The following is a 22,985-nucleotide window of genomic DNA, read 5'->3' on the forward strand; positions in this document are numbered from 1 at the left end:
CCAGAAAAGAAGGAGAAAACTCCAGAGCTCCCAGAACCTTCAGTGAAAGTAAAAGAACCTTCAGTACAAGAGGCCACTTCTACTAGGCAAGTACACAGCAACAGTTCATTTAGAAGTATAGTTTTAGGTTGTTAACACATCTGAGTTTAAAAACGTAAAATTCCTCGGTTGTTTGTTTTTCTAGGTTTTTTATTGTAAAATTAACTTGTTGAAGTTAAAATTGTAAAGGAGAGTATAAGTAAAACGCTTCAGAAGTGACAACTGCTATCTGTTGGTTGTATTCTTTCAGATATATAGTATATTGTAACTTATTTCTCAGTATATTGTGGACAACTTTGCACTTTTCAAAACATGGTTAAAGTTGTTAGTGCTCAGTTAATTTCACTGATGTACATGTTACTTGGAGCTAGGGGAAAGTCTTCAAGAATTTTGAAACCTTCAAAGAGAGAAATACTTTGAATACATCACTACATTACCGCTTAGTGATCTCAACAGAAGGGGGAAAAACTCGTTTGCTTAGTTGTTAGTTGCTGTCAAGTTGATATCGACTCATAACAACTCCATGTGTTTTCCATAGTGACATTCTGAAAGTTCCCAAGCCTGAACCTGTACCAGAGCCTAAAGAACCTTCACCAGAAAAAAATTCTAAAAAGGAAAAGGAGAAGACTCGACCAAGATCTCGGTCTCGTTCCAAGTCAAGGTCCCGGACGCGTTCTCGCTCTCCTTCTCATACTCGACCTAGACGGCGTCATAGATCCCGATCAAGGTAAGTTGTGGCTTTAAAGTCAGCCTGGACCTTCGTTTTCATGTAGTACTCTTTTAGGTAAAATCAGATAAACGATTTTCAAAGCAGTAGGAAACTGTTGACCTTGTCAGTTGCCATTGAGTCGATTCTGAGTTACAGTGACCCCAAGTGTGCAGAGTAGAACTGCTCCATAGGGTTTTCAAGGCCATGACTTTTCAGAAGTAGATTGCCAGGCCTTACTTCTGAGGCATCTCTGGGTGGTAGGTTTGAATTGCCAACCTTTCGGTTAGTAGTCAGTACTTAACCATTTATTTATGCCACCCAGAGAATCCAGGAAACATTTAGTACAGTATTTTCTTTGGATTTACATAGAGAATTTGAGGACACTTTTTCTGCATACCTTAAAAACCTCTGTGTCCCTTGAAATCTGTTTTTTAAAATGTGCCCGTTGAGAAAACTCTGTCAAGAAATGAGTTGCTTCTGATTTATTCAGGTCCCCTTCTGTTTGTTATGGCAGATCATACTCACCTAGAAGGCGACCCAGCCCAAGAAGGCGACCGTCTCCTCGGAGGAGAACTCCACCAAGGCGAATGCCTCCTCCACCAAGACATAGAAGGAGTAGATCTCCAGTTAGACGGTGAGATTTTTCTTTTTTTCGTTTGGAAGTGTCAAGTGTTCGAAAGTGCACCATATGTTTGTTTTAGGATAATCTTTGAGTTAATATCCCCTAGGGAGAAAAGGAGAATTCATAAGTGATGTTAAATAATGTCTTCTAAAGTGCCAACTCTTTATATTTGAAATGTAGTGCTGTTATTTGTGCTGTGAAAAAAATGTCTAGTCCAGTGTTCTAAATAAAACAGAAAATTTACCAGCTTATTGATCCTTTGTGTTTATTTTATCTTTCCATACCCCGTCAAGAAATTCTACCACCAAGTAAAGGAATTGGCCACCTTGGCTCTTCCTTTGGCTATTACCTTGCCACTGGCTTCTGAAAAGTAGCTGACTACAGGTCCAGTGAACTATTTTTACCCATATTACAATTACCTGTTTGCATTATATTTTTATGTTTTTTTGTCGTGTATGTCAGTAACAAATCTTTATTATAAACAAAACAAATAAAAAAGTGAAGGTTCCCCATAATCTCGTTCCACAGAAATAACCATTATCAGTACCTTAGTATCTTCACTTTTGCAGAGACTAAGCATAAATTTAACCTTGCCTGTACAGTTTTTTGTTTTTTCCCTCCTTTAAATCATTGTCACTTTTAACAAAAAAGAGTGGTGTCTAAACCTCAAAGTAGAGGCCTGGTGCACTGGTAGCAGTGTTTTTGTGCTTTCTTGGCAATACATTTCACTTCTTTTTGGAAAGAACTACGATGATTGTGCTTCATGTTACACTTAAGGCAGAATTTTGAGTCGTTCACTTTTTTTTTTTCAGGAAACCAAATAAACTTGAAAACAGGGAAAACATCACATACACAGAGTTCTTTTGTTTCTGCAAATCGAGGTCTCTCAGAGTCCTCATTTAGAAAAAAATTACTGTATTGGGGGAGCTTGTCAAGGTATAGGATTATTTAATTGCCACTCTTAAAAATTCTGGAATTGATGTTTACTACCGATAGATGAGACTAGTAATATAAATGGTCAGTCAGTTCAGGCATCACATTTCTCTAAAATTATTTCGCCTTAGGAGAAAATCAATGGTGCTTTCTAATACAAGTTTAGTGGAAACAACTATTTCTTATTCTGGAGTTTTGCAAACAGCATGTTTTAATTTGCTTTACTAAGCCATCTAGCAGTCAAAATATTTTGCAGATTGTGTAAGATTCCCTTTCAGCCAGTTTTTATCTCACACTTAAGGTAGGGTTTCTTTTTTTCAGGTTCTCAGGAATTCTTCTGCCAAAGGTGAATTCTGCAGGTACACATAATTGCAACAGAACTTACCACAAATTTTGCCGCAGAATTCGAGAGTCCCCTGCTTCTAAGTTTATGTAGCTAAATGAATTCCTAATCTTGTACATTTTTTTTTAATGCAGCCTAAGGGTTGCTTGACATTGTGTGTTATTAAGTGGAAAATAACTTTGACACCCAAATTTTGTATGCAAACTCCAAAACACTGACATCTTTCCTAAGGACGAAAGAGACTGATTGGTTGTATTACAGCACTCAAGGTGACATTTTATAACTGGGGAGATAGGTCAAACAGAAGCATTTATCAGAATATTTATATTTAGTTTCAGAACTAGCTGTTTCTGTTCTAGGTTTTTTTCTGTTGCCAATTTTTGGGGGACTCATTTATGTGCTTAGCTACATAAACTCAAAAGTTGGATAAAAATAGCTGTATTTTTGTGTAAACTGTACATATTGTAAGGTCACTCTAAGTATGCAGTTAGTGAATATAAATTTTTTAATTCACAGAAGAAGGCGCTCATCAGCATCCTTGTCTGGGAGTAGCTCATCGTCCTCTTCGTCTCGTTCCCGGTCACCACCAAAGAAGCCACCCAAGAGGACATCCAGCCCCCCTCGAAAAACTCGTAGGTTATCTCCTTCAGCAAGTCCTCCAAGGCGACGGCACCGACCATCACCTCCAGCAACTCCACCGCCAAAAACTCGTCATTCCCCAACACCCCAGCAGTCAAACCGTACAAGAAAAAGTCGTGTTTCTGTCTCTCCAGGGAGAACTTCAGGTAAAGGTAAAAATCAATCACATAAAAACATTATGTTCTCTCTTTCTTTGTTTGGCTACAAGGTGGGTAGTTACTGCCCTCCAGCCAACCTCAAAGTATGAAGTGACTGGGTAATATTTGTATGTGACGTTCCTTGTAAAGAGGCTCACCTTTCCTGCTTTAAATTCTTGAGATTTGTTGAATAGAGTTTACATATAAAGGCATTTAGTTTTAGCAGTGCTCTCTGGCGCTGAACAGGTGAAAATAAATATGACCAGCTGTGGGCTGTCTGAGCTGGGGTAACTCATCAAAGTTTATGTTGGACATACAGGATCATTTTATTACTACGAGACCAGTTAACTTTTTCCCCCCGAAGATTTTTTGTTTGGTATCTTATTTGAGGACGTCATACTCTCTTTCTTTCTAGGCCCGATTGTGCTCCCAAGAGGACAGGGTGTCCTCTTAAAAGCTGATTTATTTTTTTTTTTCTTTTTAATTTCAGTTTAGGCTCTAATCGGTTCTTCTGAGTGTTGTCCTTGATTTATTCTGCAGATTGATTTATGCAGAATTTATGATCTGTGATCCTCCTGGGCAAGCAGAATGTGATGTTAGTCTGAGTGAAGGCTGTAGTCTATTGGGGTTTGTTCCTTTGGTCTTAAATGCACCTGAAGAAGAACTGTAGGATCCATTTGAATCAAGTCAGGTGCTTAGGGTTGGGATGACACAGCCTGAAAGGTAAGTAGTAGAGGAAGGGAAGCAGTTGGGTTTTGAGGAACAATCTGTAGATTAGTATATATTGGGGTGGTTTGATCAGATTTAAATGGTTAGAAACAAAATGGGAATGGGTAAAATTTCAGCTACACATCTTACTGAGCTTACTGAGACCAGGATTTCTGGTCAGCAAGCCTGCTGTTTATGTCTTTCCCATAATTTCCCCAGTATGTTCATGTCTAGTGAGGCAAGTTGTGCTTTCCTTTTTTCGATCTCTATTACAGTGAGGTAGAGACCAACAGTCAGTGACGGGGGCATCAGCAGCTAGTGATTGTGTACATTCTTGTCTGAATTTTGATACGAAGATAAGCAGATGATACAGAAATAGTAGTTATTTTTGGTGTATTGACTCTTTAGACCTAGACAGGAAGCTGAACTACAGAAACCTTCAGCTCTTCTAGGTTCAGACTTTATACAAGTGTGGAGAGGGGGCCTCAGGATCATGATTTCATAACATCATGTCCCCGTATTGCTTTTTGTTCAAAACTGGGAAAATTTCAGCCTGTCCATGATTTCCAGTCCCGTGTTAACATATGATGCCCATTGCCCTGACCTTTTTTTTTTCCCTTGTGAAATGTTTGCACTTCTGAATGTTTCTTTCCTTTGTCTAGAGCCAGACAGCTCTCCAGGGGAAGATACTACAAATGTTCCCCCCTGTTAACCTTATAAAAAATCAAGTTGTGATTTCTCTATTTATATCATATAGTGAAAGAGTTCAAACAAATGGAATAAGCAATGGTGGAAGATAAGGGAGTGGTTGAACTCCTATGAGTTCTGGGGTGGGGCTTCCATTTCCAAACAGAACCTCAGCCAAAGATAAACACTGTGGGCTGCAGTATATTCAGAGGCTGCCTTGTGTCCAGTGAAACTGAATATTGGTTTGAGCTATTTAGAAATAGCCTTTTGTATTAAAACAGTTCCAGCCCTCTCTGATGAAATTTCAGAGCTAGAGAAGACTTTACATATTGTCCTCCAGAAAAGGGTCTCAGACAGGTTAAGTCACTTGAGTCAGCCAGGACTAGAATTTAAGAGTTCTCATTCTCAGTTGAGTAATACGTACTTTCCTACCCCAGAATACCTGTTTAACTGCTGGAGCAGGAAGATGGAGGGAAGGATGAAATTCTTTAGCTAGTAGTATACCTGGTAGTATAATTTCAGAAATGCCTTCTTTGCAGTCTCTATATCCAGATAAGCAGTGACACCATTGAAATGGAATACAATTTTATATTTGTGTCTCACACAGCAGTTAGTAAATCAGGACGTTGAGGACTCTGCTGTTAATAGTGGGTAACTGCTAAAGAAGGGGGAATCTTGTATTTTTGGCCTCAGAGGGAGACAGAAAACGTGTTTGGAGGAATTTAAGGGTAAATTATTTGGAGTGCAACATACGCCCTCACCTGAAGCGATCTCCAGATGCATCTCAGCAAGTCATAGTTAAATTGACATTATCTTTAAAAAAAAATTTTTTTATCTTTAGTGGTGCATAAAACGGTGTTTCTTTGAAATCATGGTGTTTTCAATAAGATACGTTAAAAAAAGAATTTGTACTTGTGGTGGTAATTTTGAGTTTATTCAGATCAACTTAGCAAAGATAAATTGTATTCTGTGAGCACTTAGAAAACTAATTCTGGTCAGAAGGTGACTTTATAAGTGATCTTTTGGGCAAGTCTGGGAGATTAATAATTAACAACTGTTGAAGTAAATTTAAAATTCTGATTTTTCACTTGACTTCTTAGATTTCTAACTACATGCTAGAATGGTTTTTCACTTTAAATACTAAAAACCGTTACAGAGTAAACTGTACAAAATCTCACTTGGGCAAATAAAAACCTCTCATGGAATATTAGCGTTATTTATGATGTTAATAATGAAGTGATTCAGTCAGTCATACTAAATAACCAGAGTAAGGCATGGATACTTGACTGACGGTATGATTATATTAAGAATAATTAAAGATGATTTTTAGCTTAGTTGTTAACGAGAGATTGAATCAAGATAAAGCATTCAGTTGTATTATTTACTAAGTAGGCATTAGCCAACTGTATTAGTTTCCTAGGGCTGCCTTAACAAAGTGTACCACAAAGTCAGTGGCTTTAAAATACAGAAGTTTATTGTCTCAGCTGTAGAGGCTAGAAGTACACATCAACCTGTCATGGCCAGGCCATGCTCCCTCCAGAGTCTCTAGAGGAAGATCCTTTTCTTGTCTCTCCCAGCTTCTGGTATGTAGGCCTAGGCAGTCCTTGGTTTATTGAGGCATCTTCACTTGCTGTCTTTCCTCCGCTTGGATTAGCACCCACTGTATTTCGATATGATTTCATGTTAACCTAAAAGACCGTATTTCTTACCAAGGTCACATTCACAGGTATCAAGGGTCAGGACGTTAACATATCTTTTTGGGGAATACTTTTCAGTCTATAACACCAGCTGTCTTAAAAATATAACCTCATTTTTAATGTTTTTTAGGGGAAAAATACATTCTAATATCCAGACAACCAGCTTCCAGACAAATTTTGGAGCCCAGTTATCTGAGGTGGTTTAATATGGGTGCTGATATTATCTTTTCAGGAATTGAGGATTAACTGACACTAAGTGGAGAATAGTGACCAAACCATAGCTTTCTGTACTTAAAACATCTCTATCACATTTCTTTGTCAGTATGCAAGTTTTAAATACACCTTCGCCATCCCCACTCTCTATCATTCATGATAACTAATGAGGGGCTAACTAACCATTCTTTATCTAATCCAGTGGTTTGTCCAAATGGTTTAAAAGGTAGAATCATTAATAAAATGCATTTCATTGAAAAATTTCAGTGGAAATTCTCCAGTTTGACTACTTAAGCCAAAATGAGATGCTGTGTTAGACCACTAGGTCTCAAAAGTTATTACCCCTTGGAGTAAGCCTTTATAGCATTCTGAACATGAATGTCTGTTAAATGAGATGTGTTGCACTCTGGGTTAAATATTCCATGGTAATTGCTCTAATCAAACAGCTAGTAAGGATCGTGAGGGGATCATACATTCTTCAAGTTCTAGTTCTCAGAGGGATGTTTTTCAAGTGGTGAGATTAATGATTAACATGTCTGTATATACTTTGGTGTCCCTGGGTGATGCTAACTAAAAAGTTGGAGGCTTGAGTCTACCCAGAGGCACCTCAGAAGAAAGGCCTGGTGATCTACTTCATAAATAATTAGCCATTGAAAACCATATGGAGCACAGTTCTACTCTGACATACATGGGCTATCCATGAGTTGAAATTGATTTGATGCCTACCGGTATATACTTTTGATTAGTTGGCACGATGAACAGAGATTATAAGTAGGCATAGTGCTGTTGAAAGTTAGAGCCCATGCCATGGAAAATAAGAGTTTTGGGTTCAAATTGTCACTCAGATTATCTGTATGGCTTTGGTGAAGCTACCTAGCTTCTTTTCAGGTCTAAGATTTCCCCTCTTGGGGGATGATACTGTTAAGGAACAGTCCTTAACGCTACCTATAACACAGCAGACGTATAAAAGTAGTTGCCATGATAATACGTTTTCATGCAATTGGGAAAAGATAGGCTGGATGATCCTTGGGGCACCCATAGCTCACCTACTATCTTAGGTATCTCACAGAGCTGCTACCTTTTTTTTAACCTTTAGAAAGAATCCTTCAGCCTGGGTATTCAATAATTTTTGTCATGGCAAAAGTCTTTTTCATAGGTAGTTCCAGTCTCTTGGTAGCATGAAAGTTATGCTCTACATAGAGCCTTCTGCCACTTGATTGGCTAATTCATTCCTCTTCTACTGACCAAATACCCAGGTTTCATCAGATCTTACTTATTGATAATTTATGTTAATACTTTTCTGAATCCATGTACAGTGGGTGCTTGAAAGCTTTTTAACCATCCCATATGGAGTGTGTGTGTTTTAGGTTGTGGGATTCAAATAGCCCGTAGAGGTTTAGTTTGTTGGATGTTACACGTTGTATAAACTTTGTTAGTAACAGCATTACCTTCCCAACCTCTTTTAACTGTTGTTTTTCTTGGGAGACTCTCAGGATGCAGTAATCATTATAGAACTCTTTGAAGTTTCTCACCAAACATTTAAAAATTCTTGCCTCCATTTCAGGTAATGACTATTAGGTCCTATAAAATAAAAAAAAAAACAAACCCATTGCTGCCAAGTAGATTGTGACTCATAGCTTCCCTATAGGACAGAGTAGAACTGTACCACAGGGTTTCCAAGGACCAACTGCTGGATTCTAACTACAGACATTCTGGTTAGCAGCTGCTTTCTTAACCACTGCACCACCAGGGCTCTGTAAGGTTCTATAGGAATTAATTCTTTACAAGAATAACACTTTTCTACAATTTATAAAAGTTACAGTCTCAAGTTACCGAAATGTTCAGAAGAATTTCTGTCTACCCAAATGTTTGAAGACAGTTTGGTACAGATGAAGGCATCCTGTTGCGTAGCTTTATTTTCTTATATATAATTTTTGCCCTTTATTCCTTTTCAGTGACAAAACATAAAGTTGCTGAGAAAAGAGAGTCCCCTTCACCAGCACCCAAGCCTAGAAAAGTAGAGTTATCTGAATCGGGTAAGATTTTTGTTTTTGTTTTTAAGCTGTTTTGGAGTTATGGTACATTTGGTCAGTGTCTTCTGGTTGAAGATTAATTTTAGGATGTGCTAAATGGTTAAGAGCTAGGACTCTGAAGTCAGGCAAAAACCTGGTTTGAATTTCCAGCTCCACCACTTAACTGCTATTTGTTTAATTTATGTGAATTTTCTTTCTGTCACCAATTAAGTGGGCATGACAGTACCACTCATGCTTGGAACCAGTATGCCCGTTGCCGTTGAGTCAATTCCTACTCATAGCGACCCTGTAGGACAGAGTAGAACCGTCCCATAGAATTTCCAAGGAGTGCCTGGTGGATTTGAGCTGCTGGCCTTTCGGTTAGCAGCTGTAGCACTTAACCACTACGCCACCAGGGAACCCAGTCTAACTAGTAGTAAATGCCTAAATACATATGTTTTATTACATTTGGTGATGATAAATTTAAACTGGCATTTTAAGCCCTTTTTCCTTTGTAAAAAATGTAGTAGTTTTACAAGGTTAACAGGTGGGAACATTTGTAATATTTTCCCCTAGAGAGCTGTCTGGCTCTAGACAAAGGAAAGAAACATTCAGAAGTGCAACCATTTCACAGGGGAAAAAAAAAGGTCAGGGCAGTGGGCATCATATGTTGACACGGGACTGGAAATCATGGACAGGCTGAAATTTTCCCAGTTTTGAACAAAAAGCATTGTTTGACCTAACCAGATAAAAATTCCATTTTCTGTATGAATAACTAAAGAAACACTTTCTAAATGCATCCTTCTTTCAGAAGAAGATAAAGGTGGCAAAATGGCAGCAGCAGATTCTGTGCAGCAGAGACGCCAGTATAGACGACAAAACCAGCAGTCTTCATCTGGTATGCACACCGAGCCTTCCTACTTGAGTTTCCTAATGAGATACTTCAGATGTAAATATCTATCAGTGTAGTGAGTGTGCTTAAGAGAAATTATAATGCAATGTATTTACGCCTGTACAGAAATATGTTGGAGGGGCATTGTTACTTTTTTTTTTGATAGCAGTACATACATAGATAACAGACATTTGCCATTTCAAGAGTCTTCACCTGCACAGTTCGGCGACGTTAAATATGTTTATCATGTTGTTCGAGCATTACTGTTAACTGTTCCTAATTTTTCCATCATCATTAACAATTTCAGTGTCCCCTAAACATTTCGTCATCCTTTTCCACTTTCCTTTTGTGTTTAAGTCCTTCTGTAAAACTTAATTTTCTTTTAAATTATCAAAGTAATAAATCCTTAGAATACAATAACAAAACAGAATAGAGGAATATAAATTGGAAAGTATGATTCTCCCAACCCTTAGTCATACTCCCCGAATATATCCAGAAAACAGTGATTACCGTAGAAGGAATTGCTGGATCCAAGGGTCCATAAACAAACCTGATTTTTAAACGAGATTGTTCTTATGAGCTTACTTGGTGTTTGTGACTGAGTCTAGGTCCTACCTTTGCTTTTCCATTTATAAAATGGAAACCTGATCTTCCGCCGGTGGCATTAAGTTCATTAAAAGCTATGTAGTTTTTGCTCTCTACAATGAGGTTGATCATGGAGCAGCTTGAAAATTCTTGGGCTTTTTTTTTTTTTTTTGGTACTTAGGATTTTGTTTTGAATTTTTTGGTTTTTGGGGACAGTTATTAAGGAAGCGTGCTGCAATTGAAGCTCTTCTCTTTGCAGCCCAGGATTTGCTACCAAGCCCGTAGGAAATGCTATATGCATTTGGGTTTTTGTCGTTTGATAAATGTTAGGGATATAGAAATAAGTTACTTGGACGTGAATATGACTTTCAGTAGCTGTAAAAATGCTTGGAATAACAAGTAATTGCTTGGGGTTGCTTTTTAAGCTTTGCTTAGTTATTTTAGTTATTTGGAAAATAACTAGTCTTCCTAAGGAATACTTGTGTCTTCTCGGTTGGATTGTACTGTGGAAGTGAGGCCTAGTTGTTTATATTAATAAAAGCCCACCGTTCAGGAGTCAGTTCTGACTCAGCAACCCTGTAGGACAGAGTAGAACAGCCTCAGGGTCTCCGAGGCTGCAGAAGCAGACCACCACAATTTTCTCCTACAGAGCGGCTGGTGAGCTCCATCCACCTACCTACCTTTTGGTTAGTAGCCGAGTGGTTAAACACTGTGCCACTAGGGCTCCTGTTTATATCAATAATTGTGTATATTTTTTATGGTTGGCTTTTAAGTCATTGAGCATGTATTGATTGATACCATCTGTTCATAACTGTTATTCGCATACACGTTTGGTTACGTTAGCACTGTTAGGTGCTGTCAGGTCAGTTCCAACTGATAGTGACCCTGTGTACAACACAACGAAACACGGCCTGGTTCTGTGCCATTTTCACAGTTGTTATGCTCGAACCACTCGTTGTAGCCACTGTGTCATTCCGTCTTGTTGGGGGTCTTCCTCTCTTTCGCTGACCCACTTCCAAGCCTGATGTCCTTCTCTAGGGACTAGTCCCTCCTGATAACATTGAGACGAAGTCTTGCCATCCTTGCTTCTAAGGAGCAGTCTCACTGTACTTCTTCCATGACAAATTTGGTAGTTTTTCTGGCAGTCCATGGTATAGTCACCATTCTTGCCAACACCCTAATTTAAAGGCATCAATTCTCTTTCAGTCTTACTTATTCATCGTCCAGCTTTCGCATGCATATGAGGTGATTAAAAAATACCATGGCTTGGGTCACACCCACCTTAGTCCTCAAGGTGACATCTTTGCTTTTTAATACTTTAAAAAGATCTCTTGCAATAGATTTGCACAATGCAATATGTCATTTGATTTCTTGACTGCTGCTTCCATGGGTGTTGATCATGGATCGAAGTAAAATGAAATCTTTGACAACTTCAGTATTTTCTCCATTTATCACGATACTGCTTACTGGTCCAGACGTAAAGATTTTTGTTTTCTTTGTGTTGAGATGTAATCCGTAATGAAGGCTGTATTCTTTGATTTTCATCAGTAAGTGCTTCAAGTCCTCTTTGCTTTCATCAAGCAAGATTTGTGTCATCTGCACATTGCAAATTATTAATGAGTCTTCCTCCAATCCTGATGCTCTATCCTGTGAGTAGCAGCGAAACATGACATTAGTGTACCTGCTAATTTGAACTTTCCATTCACTTAGATTGAGAAAACTTGGACAGACTCTTGTAAGCATAGACCTAATGTAATTTTTTCTTTACTGTATAATTATAGATTCTGGGTCTTCATCCTCTTCAGAAGATGAGCGGCCCAAGAGGTCCCATGTGAAGAATGGTGAGGTAGGCAGGCGGCGGAGACATTCGCCTTCCCGGAGTGCCTCTCCATCACCACGAAAGCGTCAGAAAGAGACTTCCCCTCGGTAATGTGTTTTTTCTTCAGTAGTCTTTGCTGGTGCTCTGTAGTTTTAGTGAAACGTTATAACTTAAGGGGTGGGCTATTAGCTTATTTTAGAATTTGGTTAACCCCTTTTTTTCAAGGACTCTACAATGAGATGGTCAGCTATGTTTTGCGGGGTGTTTTTATTGTTATTAATAATTTGCTTTTGGAGGATAGTCATTACCATTTAATGAGAAACTGTACCACCATGTCTTATGTGTGTATGACTGGAAGACTGAACAGTTAAATCATAACATTAGCTACTGGACATCTTTGAACACTCCTTAAAATATCTCCATTAGCTTTACTTAACTCCCATCAAAGTAAATAATTTGGTGAATGGAATTCATGACATTTGTTTTTCTCCACTGCTCTCAGGATGCAGATGGGAAAGCGATGGCAATCGCCAATGACTAAAAGGTTGGTTAGACACGACTTTGTAAATTAGGGTTACATGTCAAAAGTTTTGGTAATTATTTCTTGCTAAAGTAACTATCACGTTCTTAGGTAACATTGGCTATGGCTGTGGAGAAGTTCCTCAGTTCTGGTTTGATTGTTTTTCTTTACAAGTCAGGTTAGTGTTGGGAAATGTACATTTGATGTTCATTTAGAGCATCATTTGAATTTAGATTTTGAATATCTGGTTACTGCACTTTTGAGGTAGTTAATACCAGCTTATATCAAGGGGCATGATTTTACAGTATCTGCGTACTACACAATAGATGGGATCATAATAGCTCCTTAGATTCAGGGGAGAGGAGGGAAAGTATTTGTATTTGTGGTGACTTCACGGAAGGCAAGAAAAATTGAAGGCAAGAAAAATTAGGAAGAGGTTTTAAAAATACTAAAAATACAAGCTTTGGCCCTGTTGAAGTGTTTCCAGCATTAGGGAAAGGAGTTACATGTCTTTACTGAAACATTTTGATCATCAGTGTCCATGTGATCATAAAACCATGACTTTTTAGAGTGACTCATGTATAGAAGGAAACCCTGGTGGCGTAGTGGTTAAGAGCTATGGCTGCTAACCAAAAGGTTGGCAGCTCAAATCCACCAGGCGCTCCTTGGAAACTCTGTGGGGCAGTTCTACTCTGTCCTGTAGGACCGCTGTGAGTCGGAATCAACTCGACGGCAGTGGGTTTGGTTTTTTTGTTTTGTTTTGTTTTTGGAGTTTATATTTTAAATCAGTTTAAAGTGAATTCTTGATCTCCATATTACAGAAGCAAATTTAAATTAGAAGTTAAATTTAATAACAAATTTCAGAACTTTCTGTGTTCAGTTAACACAGCTTTCCTTAGATTTAAAGGGGGAACCAAAATCTAGTAAATGATTTCTAGATTCACAGGAAGCATCAGTCCTGTAATGGGAAAGAAATTAAAAGCTAATTACATTATTTGACTACTTCATATGGGCAGATCTTCCCAAAGGGTAGCAAACTTGCTTAGTGTGTATTTTAATATTTCTGTTTAGCTTCTGTGAGTTAGTCCCGTTGTTGTGATTGTAGTTTTCAGGGGTACTTTTTGCATTGTTGAGTATGTAACAGCCCAGAATTAAGATTTATATGGCTTTCATTTATACTTTAACAACATTGCTCCCACGGATTGCATTAGTTTGTCTTTGGGACAGTGTTTTTAGTTAACAGTGAAGATGCCTCAAAAAAATTGAGAACTTGGAGCAATAACACCTAAATTTGGGGTACTAAGCCACTGGTGGCTAGGAAGTTTCAAATTTCTGTTTTAGAGCATTGACTTTTTCTAGGCACTGAAACAGTTGTTCCTAACAAGGCATCAGAATGATCTGGAGAGCCTTTTCAAAATACTTAGCCTAGACGTGGTGGACACAGATCTTAGTTAAATTTCCAGGTGATCCCTAATTGAAAAACAATGCCCTGAGGCAGTGTTTTCAAACTTTTTCACCCTGAGTTATGGTAAGAATGTTTTATGTCCTCACCCAGAGTACAAGATTATATATACTGTTCATATAGGGCTACTGTAAGTCGGAACCGACAGCAACAGGTTTGGTGGGGTTTTTTTAAATACATCCTCAGCACAGTGAAGTACTCCGATTTTTTTTTTTTTTTTAATGCTGATTGCCACCCACGGTCTTGACTAAAGGGTTTTGATCTGTAGTGTGAAAAGCACTGCTCTGAAACATACAGTAACTGTTGCTACCGTCTGGGTTAATGATTGAAACTGTTTTCTGGATCACTTAATTCTAAACGCTGCTAACTTAGAGAACCAACTGTAATTCCCTTTTGGTTTAGTGGTAGACGGAGGAGAAGTCCCTCCCCACCACCCACCAGAAGGCGACGTTCTCCTTCCCCTGCTCCTCCTCCACGACGACGTAGGTCTCCCACACCACCACCACGGCGAAGGTACTTTAGCAGATGTGTTAGTAGGGTGATTGGGGCTGGGGCAGTGGGAAGACAATTGCAATACAACTCTAGATCTTTATGATCGAAGTATCTTTTTAAAGTGACATTGCTCAGCCAGTCACAAAAGACCATATATTGTATGATTCCATTTATTTGAAAAGCCCAGAATAGACAAACCTGTGGTGACAGAAAGTAGATTAGTGGTGCCATGGGGGGCAGGGGAGTCGGGTAATGGGGAGTAGTGATAGTCGCACTCTGAATATACTAAAGCCATTGCGTTGCACATTTTAAATGGGTGAACTTTATGGTATGTGAATTACGTATCAAAAAAGATGTTAAATAAATTAAAAAGTGACATTGCTCTATTCCATGATTACAGAGAGAGAAAATAGTAACTTTGTACTAGAAAACCCTGGCAGGCACCACCTTATCTAAATAATCAAAGTTAACATCCCCAGGAATACATATTAACATCATGTAGTACTTCCTGGACACCTCTGTGGTATCCATGCATGACCTCAAACTAATTATTAGAAAATATCAGAGAAACCCAGATAGAGTACTGACCAGTACTCTCCGAAAGTATCAGAGTCACGAAAGAATGAAAAACAGTCACTGATTGGCGAAGACAAAGGAGACAAGACACCTAAATGCAGTATGGGATCCTGGTTTTTGGATTCTAAAGCAGAAAAAGGATATTGTGGAAGAACTAGTAAAATCCAGTATTGGTATTTTATAGTACCAAGTTTGTAGTGAGGTTAATTTCTTAGTTTTGATCATTTTTTGTGGTTGTGTAAGAGGTTAACATAAGGAGAAGCTGGGTGATAGGCATATGGGAAGTTTCCACTGTTTTTGTAGCTCTTCTATAAGATGGAGATTTTTTTCAGAACAAAAATGAAAAAAACAAAAAAAAATTTTTTTTTTTTTAATGGCATCGCTCAAATATATTATCAAGTGTCTAATGGAACCCCTTTACTCTTGAGTGCCCTGTTATGTGCCAGGCGAAGTACTGGTTTCATTGTATAATTTATCTGTACTACTTAAGACAGTGTTGCTTGGTGGATGGTATTGGCCCATTTTCTGGGTGAGGAAGATGGAGGTTCAGAGTTAATAATTGCCCAAAGACAGTGATGGAACTGCACCGTACCACATTTCCTGAAAAATGGATTGTTGTAAATCGGATTCCAGGCAGGAAAGTATTTATTCTGAATTCAAAATCTGAAAGATCCAGAGCGAACTAGGCAACTGGGCCTGAATGTTATATTCAGGTCTAATTCCTAAAAGGCAAGTTAGGATTGCGTAACATTAAGATAAAAGCCAGTTTATTGCCAGGTGAACTGTCACAGGAATGCATTCTGCTTAGCAGTAGACTTCCATTGATAAGTAGTTTTTTGAAACAGAAAATGGAACAATCTCTCTTTAAGGGGGTGGGATAGAGGTATGTTTAAAGCTGTGTGCAGTGAACTCTAATTATTAATACAGAGTCCAAACGCCAATTCAGAGAGGACACCACATAGGAGAGCTCTTTAAAGCACAGACTTCCTGAGTAAGTTGACTGTAGTTGAGTCCTGCTAATTTAGTTACCTAGTTACTATATAATGATAACTGATGTTCACAGTTGTTACCTCAAAGCAGTGCAAGATTCTATTAAAAACATTACCTTGATTCCATATAGACTGTGTTAAATGACTTGACAAATTTGAATTATTTATGAAAATGCAAATCCCTCCATTAACCAGAATGTCCCGTTCGGTAGTCATTGGGATAAACAGGAATCTACTGAATGATTTTTTTTTTTTTTTACTTGAAATGAGTATAAGGGTATGGCAAGTCCACTTGAAAGTATGCTCCCTATGCTTAGCGCTAACTACAGTATTACCGCAACTGCCGGTTAGTTTTCTTTGCATTGTTTCCTTGTTCTTTTGGGTCTTTCAGCTTAATGATGCCTCTTTTTCCTAGGACTCCTTCTCCTCCTCCTCGTCGGCGCTCACCATCCCCAAGAAGATACTCTCCTCCAATACAGAGGAGATACTCCCCTTCTCCACCTCCAAAGAGAAGAACGGCTTCTCCCCCTCCCCCTCCTAAACGAAGGGCATCACCATCTCCACCGCCAAAGCGTAGGGTTTCCCATTCTCCACCTCCCAAACAAAGAAGCTCCCCAGTCACCAAGAGACGGTCACCTTCATTATCATCAAAACATAGGAAAGGGTCTTCCCCAAGCCGATCTACCCGGGAGGCCCGATCACCACAACCAAACAAACGGCATTCGCCCTCGCCACGGCCTCGAGCTCCTCAGACCACCTCAAGTCCTCCCCCTGTTCGAAGAGGAGCGTCGTCATCACCCCAAAGAAGGCAGTCCCCTTCTCCAAGTACTAGACCCATTAGGAGAGTCTCCAGGACTCCAGAACCTAAAAAGACAAAAAAGTAAAAATACTTTATGCTTTTGGTTAGAAATACTAACTTGCATAGCTCTTTATATTTGGAAGGGTTTTTTTTTTTGTTTGTTTTTATCTTAGTACTAAGAAATTACAGAAAGGAATAACCTGTGAATACAAACTTTTAAGGCAAATTCTAGATACTCTTCACAGATTCTTTTCTGTTTTCAGGATGGTTCTTTACAGCATAAATTAAATGGTTTATTAAAGGGTGTTGTTCCAAAACTGTGAAGTGAGATAGAACATTTCTTTTGTGTCCATATAAGACTGATAAAAGCAGTCTTAAATATGGTGTAATGATTTCATATTGGGGAAGGATCGTTAATAGAATGAGTATAGGATTGTGGGGCTTAAACGACTCTCCAGGAGATTGAGATGATGTGAATTTGACGTATTGGTAGAGTCAGTTAGTATCCTAAGTGTTCCACAACGTTGAAGTGTGCGACTTGGTTGCATAATAGTAATTGGTTTTTGTTTTTTTTTTTTAATCTCTATTCTAGAGTGCTAAATGTTTTGTTTTTTCCTTCTTCTGTCTAGGGCTGCCTCACCAAGCCCTCAGTCTGTAAGGAGGGTCTCATCCTCTCGATCTGTCTCAGGATCTCCTGAGCCAGCAGCTAAAAAACCCCAAGCACCCCCATCCCCTGTCCAGTCTCAGTCACCCTCTACAAACTGGTCACCAGCGGTACCGGTCAAAAAGGCTAAAAGCCCGACACCAAGCCCATCACCGGCAAGGGTATGTATCTGCCTGGTTTTGGACATCTTTTATAATTGTATATGGTTATCTTCAAGCAAGGGAAAAATTTTTGTCTTTGGTATCTCAGATTTTCTGTGATTCAGGTGGGCTTGAAAGAAGCACAAATCAAGTGTAGTGGTGGTTGCATAAACTGTCCATGAAGAACCTGAAATTCTAATCCCTCACTCATTTGTGATGTATCTTAATACTGTTACATTTTGGAATTTAGAGGTTGAGACTGGACTATGTAGGAAATAAAAAAAAAAAGATCTATGATTCTCTTATCTACGGGGAAATAGTTTAGTATTTTTGCCATAGTGTTTTAGTTTCTAATACGTTTTGGGATACCTAGTTATAGGGTCACTACAAGTCAGAGTCAACAGCAACGGGTTTGGTTTTTTTATATTTAGTTATGGTCATACAATAAAATTTGCAATCTTAGATTGTGTGTATAGTATGATTCCATTTTTATAAAGAAAAAAATGTCACAAGTTACTAAACTGTTGACAGTGGTTGTGTTTTAGAAGAAGAATAGTGATTAATTTTAACTTCTTTATAATTTTAAGTTTTTATTTTCCTACAATGGATACATTATTTTTACAATAAAAAATGAACCTTGCAACCTGAAAAATATTAGGCTTCATGCAGAGTATTTTATCGTCTCATATAGTCTTTTTTTGGACAAGCTACATAAGACTGACAGTCTTTATTTTGACAGTTTTAAGTTTAGCAGCAGTAGCTCTTAACCACTGGGCCACCAGGGCTCTTTAATACCATTAGAATATTAAAATATTGGGATTTCAACTATGTTCTCTCCCTTTGTGGGTTGTAAGTCTGATCTTGGGCAGGTTTCTGTGGTGGTGTGTAAAATTAGTGGTTAGATGTCCATCTTTTTTTAGATGTTCATCTTTGTTGGTGTTAAGTATCACTGAGTTGATTCTGGCTCCAACTGATAGTAACCCAATGTAATAGAGTAGAACTGCCCCACAGACTTCCCTAGGTGGAGCCACTGGGTGGATTTGAACTGCCAAGCTTTTGGTCAGCAGCTGAGTGCTTACTTATTACACCACAAGGGCTCCTTGTCCATCTTAGTGGGGTTGACTAAATTACTGTGCAAACTAACTGGATGGATTTATGAGGAGTTTTAAATAATTGCTTTGAAATGTGAAGTGTGAAATTAAAAAATACTGACTCTCAATTATGGCAGAGCCTGCCTTTTGCATAAATTTAGTATCTATGCAAAAGAAGAGCAAACCAAACCCACTCTGAAGATAGGAGAGATCGGGTGGTGACTTAAGCGCACCATTGATACAAATATGTATTTAGAACAGTAACTGGTACCAGTTACTAAAAGCCTGCTACATATGAGGTTAGTATTCTGGGTGATTTACAGATATTTCCAGTTAATCCTCACAGCAGCTGTATCAGATAGGTATTACTATACCTATTTTAGGATTATAAAAAAGACTGAAAAAAAGTTCAGCAATTTGTCTAAGGTCAAATATTTAATAAATGCAGAGAATTAAGCTCAGATCTAGTTGAATCCAAAGACTTCTTTTTCCATTGCACAGTGCTGCTTTCCCATGCATGTGGTGGTATAGAGCCTTTCTGCTCTTGGGAGTCTGAAAAATATCTCAGCTTTCAATATGGTAGTCAATTAAGGAACCATCTCTGGGTGAGGCTTGACCTTTGACCTTTTATTCTCCTCTGAGATTATGAAGTCCTGAGGTTTGTCCATTTAGGAATTCCTTTGAGAAAATAAAATCTATTAAATTGGACAGAACTTTAGTCCGATTGATTTTATTGCTTCCCCCCCCCCCCCCCCCCCCCCCCGGATTTCTAGAATTCGGACCAAGAAGGAGGTGGGAAAAAAAAGAAGAAAAAGAAGGATAAGAAACACAAAAAGGATAAGAAGCACAAGAAGCACAAAAAACACAAGAAGGAGAAAGCTGTGGCTGCAGCTGCTGCAGCTGCTGTAACTCCTGCAACCATTGCCGCTCCCACAACCACATCAGCACAGGAAGAACCAGAGGCAGAGCCAGAACCTAAGAAGGTATTTATGGAGTCTGTACACAGCTGCCTTGCAGGTCTACACAAATAGCTGAACCACTTCATTTTGAAAAGTAGCTTTTTTTTTTTTTTAATAATTGGTTATTCAGCTGGTTGTACCCTCAGTGACCTGGCAAGAATAGGAATTTTTCAGAACCAAGGAGAAGAACACAAATGGCTGCCACAAAAAGCTCTGTGGAGTTTTGTTTCTGTTTTGTTTTTAATAATATTGTGCTTTCGGTAGAAGCTTACACAGCAAATTAGGTTCCTATTTTACAATTACTACACTGCACAAGTCGTTCAGAGGCATAGGTTGCATTTTTCACGTTGTAACTTTCTCAGTAAGTCCTCTCTAGATGTTTTGCTTTCAGTAATCTGGTTTCTCTGTTCTCTTTCATCTTTGCTTTAGTGTAATCGTTGACCATTTGGAAATTTTTTGTTTTGTTTTTCAGTAACAGCTTTATTGAGATATAATTCACATAGCATACAATTGACTCATTTAAAGTGTACAGTGTAATGGTTTTTAGTATATTCACAGATATTACCACAGTCATAGAACATTTTTATCCCTACAAAAAGCAGTCACTCCCTACCCCCACAGCAGTAGACATTCACTAGTCTACTTTGTCTCTGTGGATTTCCCTGTTAGGGACATTTCAAATAATTGAATCATATAATATGTGATCCTTTACGACTGGCTTCTTTCCCTTAGCGTAATGTTTTCAAGGTTTATACGTGTTGTAGCATGAATCAATACTTCATTCCTTCTTATTGTCAAGTAATATACCATTATATGAGGAAACGCTGGTGGCGTAGTAGTTAAGTGCTACGGCTGCTAACCAAGGGGTCTGCAGTTATGGATATCTGTGTTACATTTTTTATCTATGCCTTTTTGATGTAGACATCCTAATGGGTACAAAGTGGTACCTTGTGATTTTGATTTGCATTTCCCCTGGTGGCTAATAATGTCTTAATTGTCATCTTTTTAGGTGCTTATTGGCCATTAATTTGTCTTTAGAGAAATGTCTTCTTGGCCCATTTTTTAATTGGGTTGTCTTTATTATTGTGAGAGTTGAACAGTGTAGTTTTGATGGTTGAGTTTCAAGTTCTGCCTTGAACCTTCCTAACAACCAAAACAGTAGAGGAATTCTTTGATATTAAGTAATTTAATCAGGAAGGTGAGTATATATCTTAAAGATACCAGTGTGATTAGAGCTCTGGGTTTTAATTGGATACCTGTTGACAGAATAATTTATTACCAGAGGACAGGAAGTAAGTGTGTGAGAGGTCAGAAGGAATAGGCATTTTCCCTTATCTTCAAAAATGGAGTCGAACAATTAAAAAACATATAAATACACATATATATATTAGTAGCGGTAGGTTTTATTCCATTTCCATTTATGTAAGTCTTAGCCACGAAAAAGTGCTTTGTCTCAGGTGACAGAGCAGACCAAGGGAAGTTTAAGTTCTTGGTTCCAAATCTGCTTTGATCTTTAAGTAGATTTTACGCATTTTTTTCCTTGAATTCAGTTTTACTGTGGAAATTGACCAGGTACTGTGTGGGCTAGAAATCAAGAGACTCGGGCTCTTGTTTTAGCTGAACTAGTTCTGTGACCTTGGGCAAATTACTGCAGCACATTTCTCACCTGTAAATGAAAAATAAAACTAAGATTGCTTCCATTTTGAAAATCCAAAGAAGGAAATGGGATCAGGTCACAGGTATCCCTATTAAAGGAGGGGTGATCACTCAGCAGGCTGAGTCTGCCTCTCTCCCTAAGCCAGCATCATCCTGAGTATCACTCTGTTTGGCCCAGACTTGATTCTACTCTGTACTCAACATCTTTCATCAATGTCTCGAGACCAAATGACGTGACTACTCTGTCTTTTTTAGGAGACCGAAAGTGAAGCTGAAGATAACCTTGATGACCTGGAAAAGCACCTGCGTGAAAAGGCCCTGAGATCAATGCGGAAGGCTCAAGTGTCCCCACAGTCTTAGATGGAAATGTTTGTTATGATGTAAATTTTATTTGGTTTGTACGCAATTCAATTTCAAAATTGCTAAAACGTGTTTGAGCTTTAGACTATAACATTTGTTGTAATAATTGCTAGGTTGAAGTTCACCATGTAAAAAAGGGGGCATGGATTTACATTGCAAAAGGTGTCCACAGTGTAGTAGTGACATTCTTTCATTGACAGCTGATGTAATTCATTTAGAGTGAAAAATTTTAAGCCAAAAAAAAAAAAAAAAAAAATCCCTTTTTAAAAAAAGGGGGTTTAAATTTGGTTGGCATTTTCATGGTTCCTCTAATAAATGCCCCTGGCTATTCCCAGCGGCTTTTTTGTTTGTTTGTTTTCCCCCTTTACTTTTCTCATTTGAGTATTAGCGCCCATTTTAAGTTATGATACTTCCAACCTTACATGGTTTGTAAGCTTGCCCAGAGATAAGACCACTGTTGACGTACCACAAAAGTATAAGTGAACATTGTAATGCCGCAATCTTCCCTGTTGCCTGTGGAGTCTCTGCTGAAGTGAATCAGGATTTGAGCTCTAGAAAGAGACAAAATGAAAGCGTGTTGTTCGCCAGGACACTGTGGGTTTATATCGATGTGTAACAGTTGATTTGGAACACTGGAATTTGATTCTATTCTTTTTTTTTTTTTCCTTTTCTTTTGTAAAGGCAGTTAACTAGTCCCAAGAAGGATCCTTCAAGTTATATAAAATTTTGTTTTTTGAAATGTCATGGCTCATTCATAATTTTGTCTTGTTCTTCCAATTGGTATATACAATTTTCAGAGCTCTTGTATTTGGAAGGCTGAAAGGGCCCAGACTTTGAAATAGTGTCTTGTTTTCACTGTTTCTGTTTTTTTTTTTTGTTTTCGTTTTTCAGGTTTTTTTTTTTTTTTTTTTTAAACTAAAGCTATATAAGCTTGTGGATTAAACAGAATAAATTTCTAAATTTAAAATCGTTTGCCACTCTCTTTCCTTACATGTCTCAGTTATCAGAGAAACCTAATTTTTTTTAGAAATCTTACAGGTTTTTACTCCTTGGCACCTTTTGGGGAAGCTAGATACAGAAAATAAAAGGTGGTGAAATTAAAGTTGGACCATTGTTATTCTAACAACGACCAGTACTCTTAAGGGAAAGTGCAGGATGCAGTAGAACTTAGAGCCAGGACAGGGCAAGATAACCAGGGAAAGAGTGAGAGGAGAGTATTTCAGGCAGAGCAAATAGATCCTG

The 22,985-nt window shown here is 38.3% G+C and overlaps 1 protein-coding gene across 16 annotated transcripts in view; it reads left to right on the forward strand.

Annotated features, from left to right (window-relative positions):
* The window catches only part of SRRM1 (serine and arginine repetitive matrix 1), a 30,541-nt gene extending 7,855 nt beyond the window's left edge, over positions 1-22,686 (forward strand). For 5 of the 16 annotated variants that reach the window (XM_049878275.1, XM_049878284.1, XM_049878287.1 and 2 more), the window contains 13 exons: positions 1-86; positions 578-766; positions 1,263-1,382; positions 3,163-3,437; positions 8,683-8,763; positions 9,551-9,637; positions 11,998-12,142; positions 12,538-12,579; positions 14,420-14,530; positions 16,490-16,954; positions 17,503-17,698; positions 19,542-19,751; positions 21,639-22,686. The exon at positions 1-86 is cut by the window's left edge. In XM_049878275.1, the coding sequence (XP_049734232.1) occupies positions 1-86; positions 578-766; positions 1,263-1,382; positions 3,163-3,437; positions 8,683-8,763; positions 9,551-9,637; positions 11,998-12,142; positions 12,538-12,579; positions 14,420-14,530; positions 16,490-16,954; positions 17,503-17,698; positions 19,542-19,751; positions 21,639-21,743 (2,112 nt within the window). In that variant the 3' untranslated portion in view covers positions 21,744-22,686. The remainder of the gene's footprint in view (positions 87-577; positions 767-1,262; positions 1,383-3,162; positions 3,438-8,682; positions 8,764-9,550; positions 9,638-11,997; positions 12,143-12,537; positions 12,580-14,419; positions 14,531-16,489; positions 16,955-17,502; positions 17,699-19,541; positions 19,752-21,638) is intronic. The other 11 variants (XM_049878276.1, XM_049878285.1, XM_049878277.1 and 8 more) reach the window with 7 other exon arrangements.
* Positions 22,687-22,985: the final 299 nt, after the last annotated feature.

This window comes from Elephas maximus, chromosome 3 (genome assembly GCF_024166365.1).
Source record: "Elephas maximus indicus isolate mEleMax1 chromosome 3, mEleMax1 primary haplotype, whole genome shotgun sequence".
In the NCBI taxonomy this organism is placed as follows: Eukaryota; Metazoa; Chordata; class Mammalia; order Proboscidea; family Elephantidae; genus Elephas; species Elephas maximus.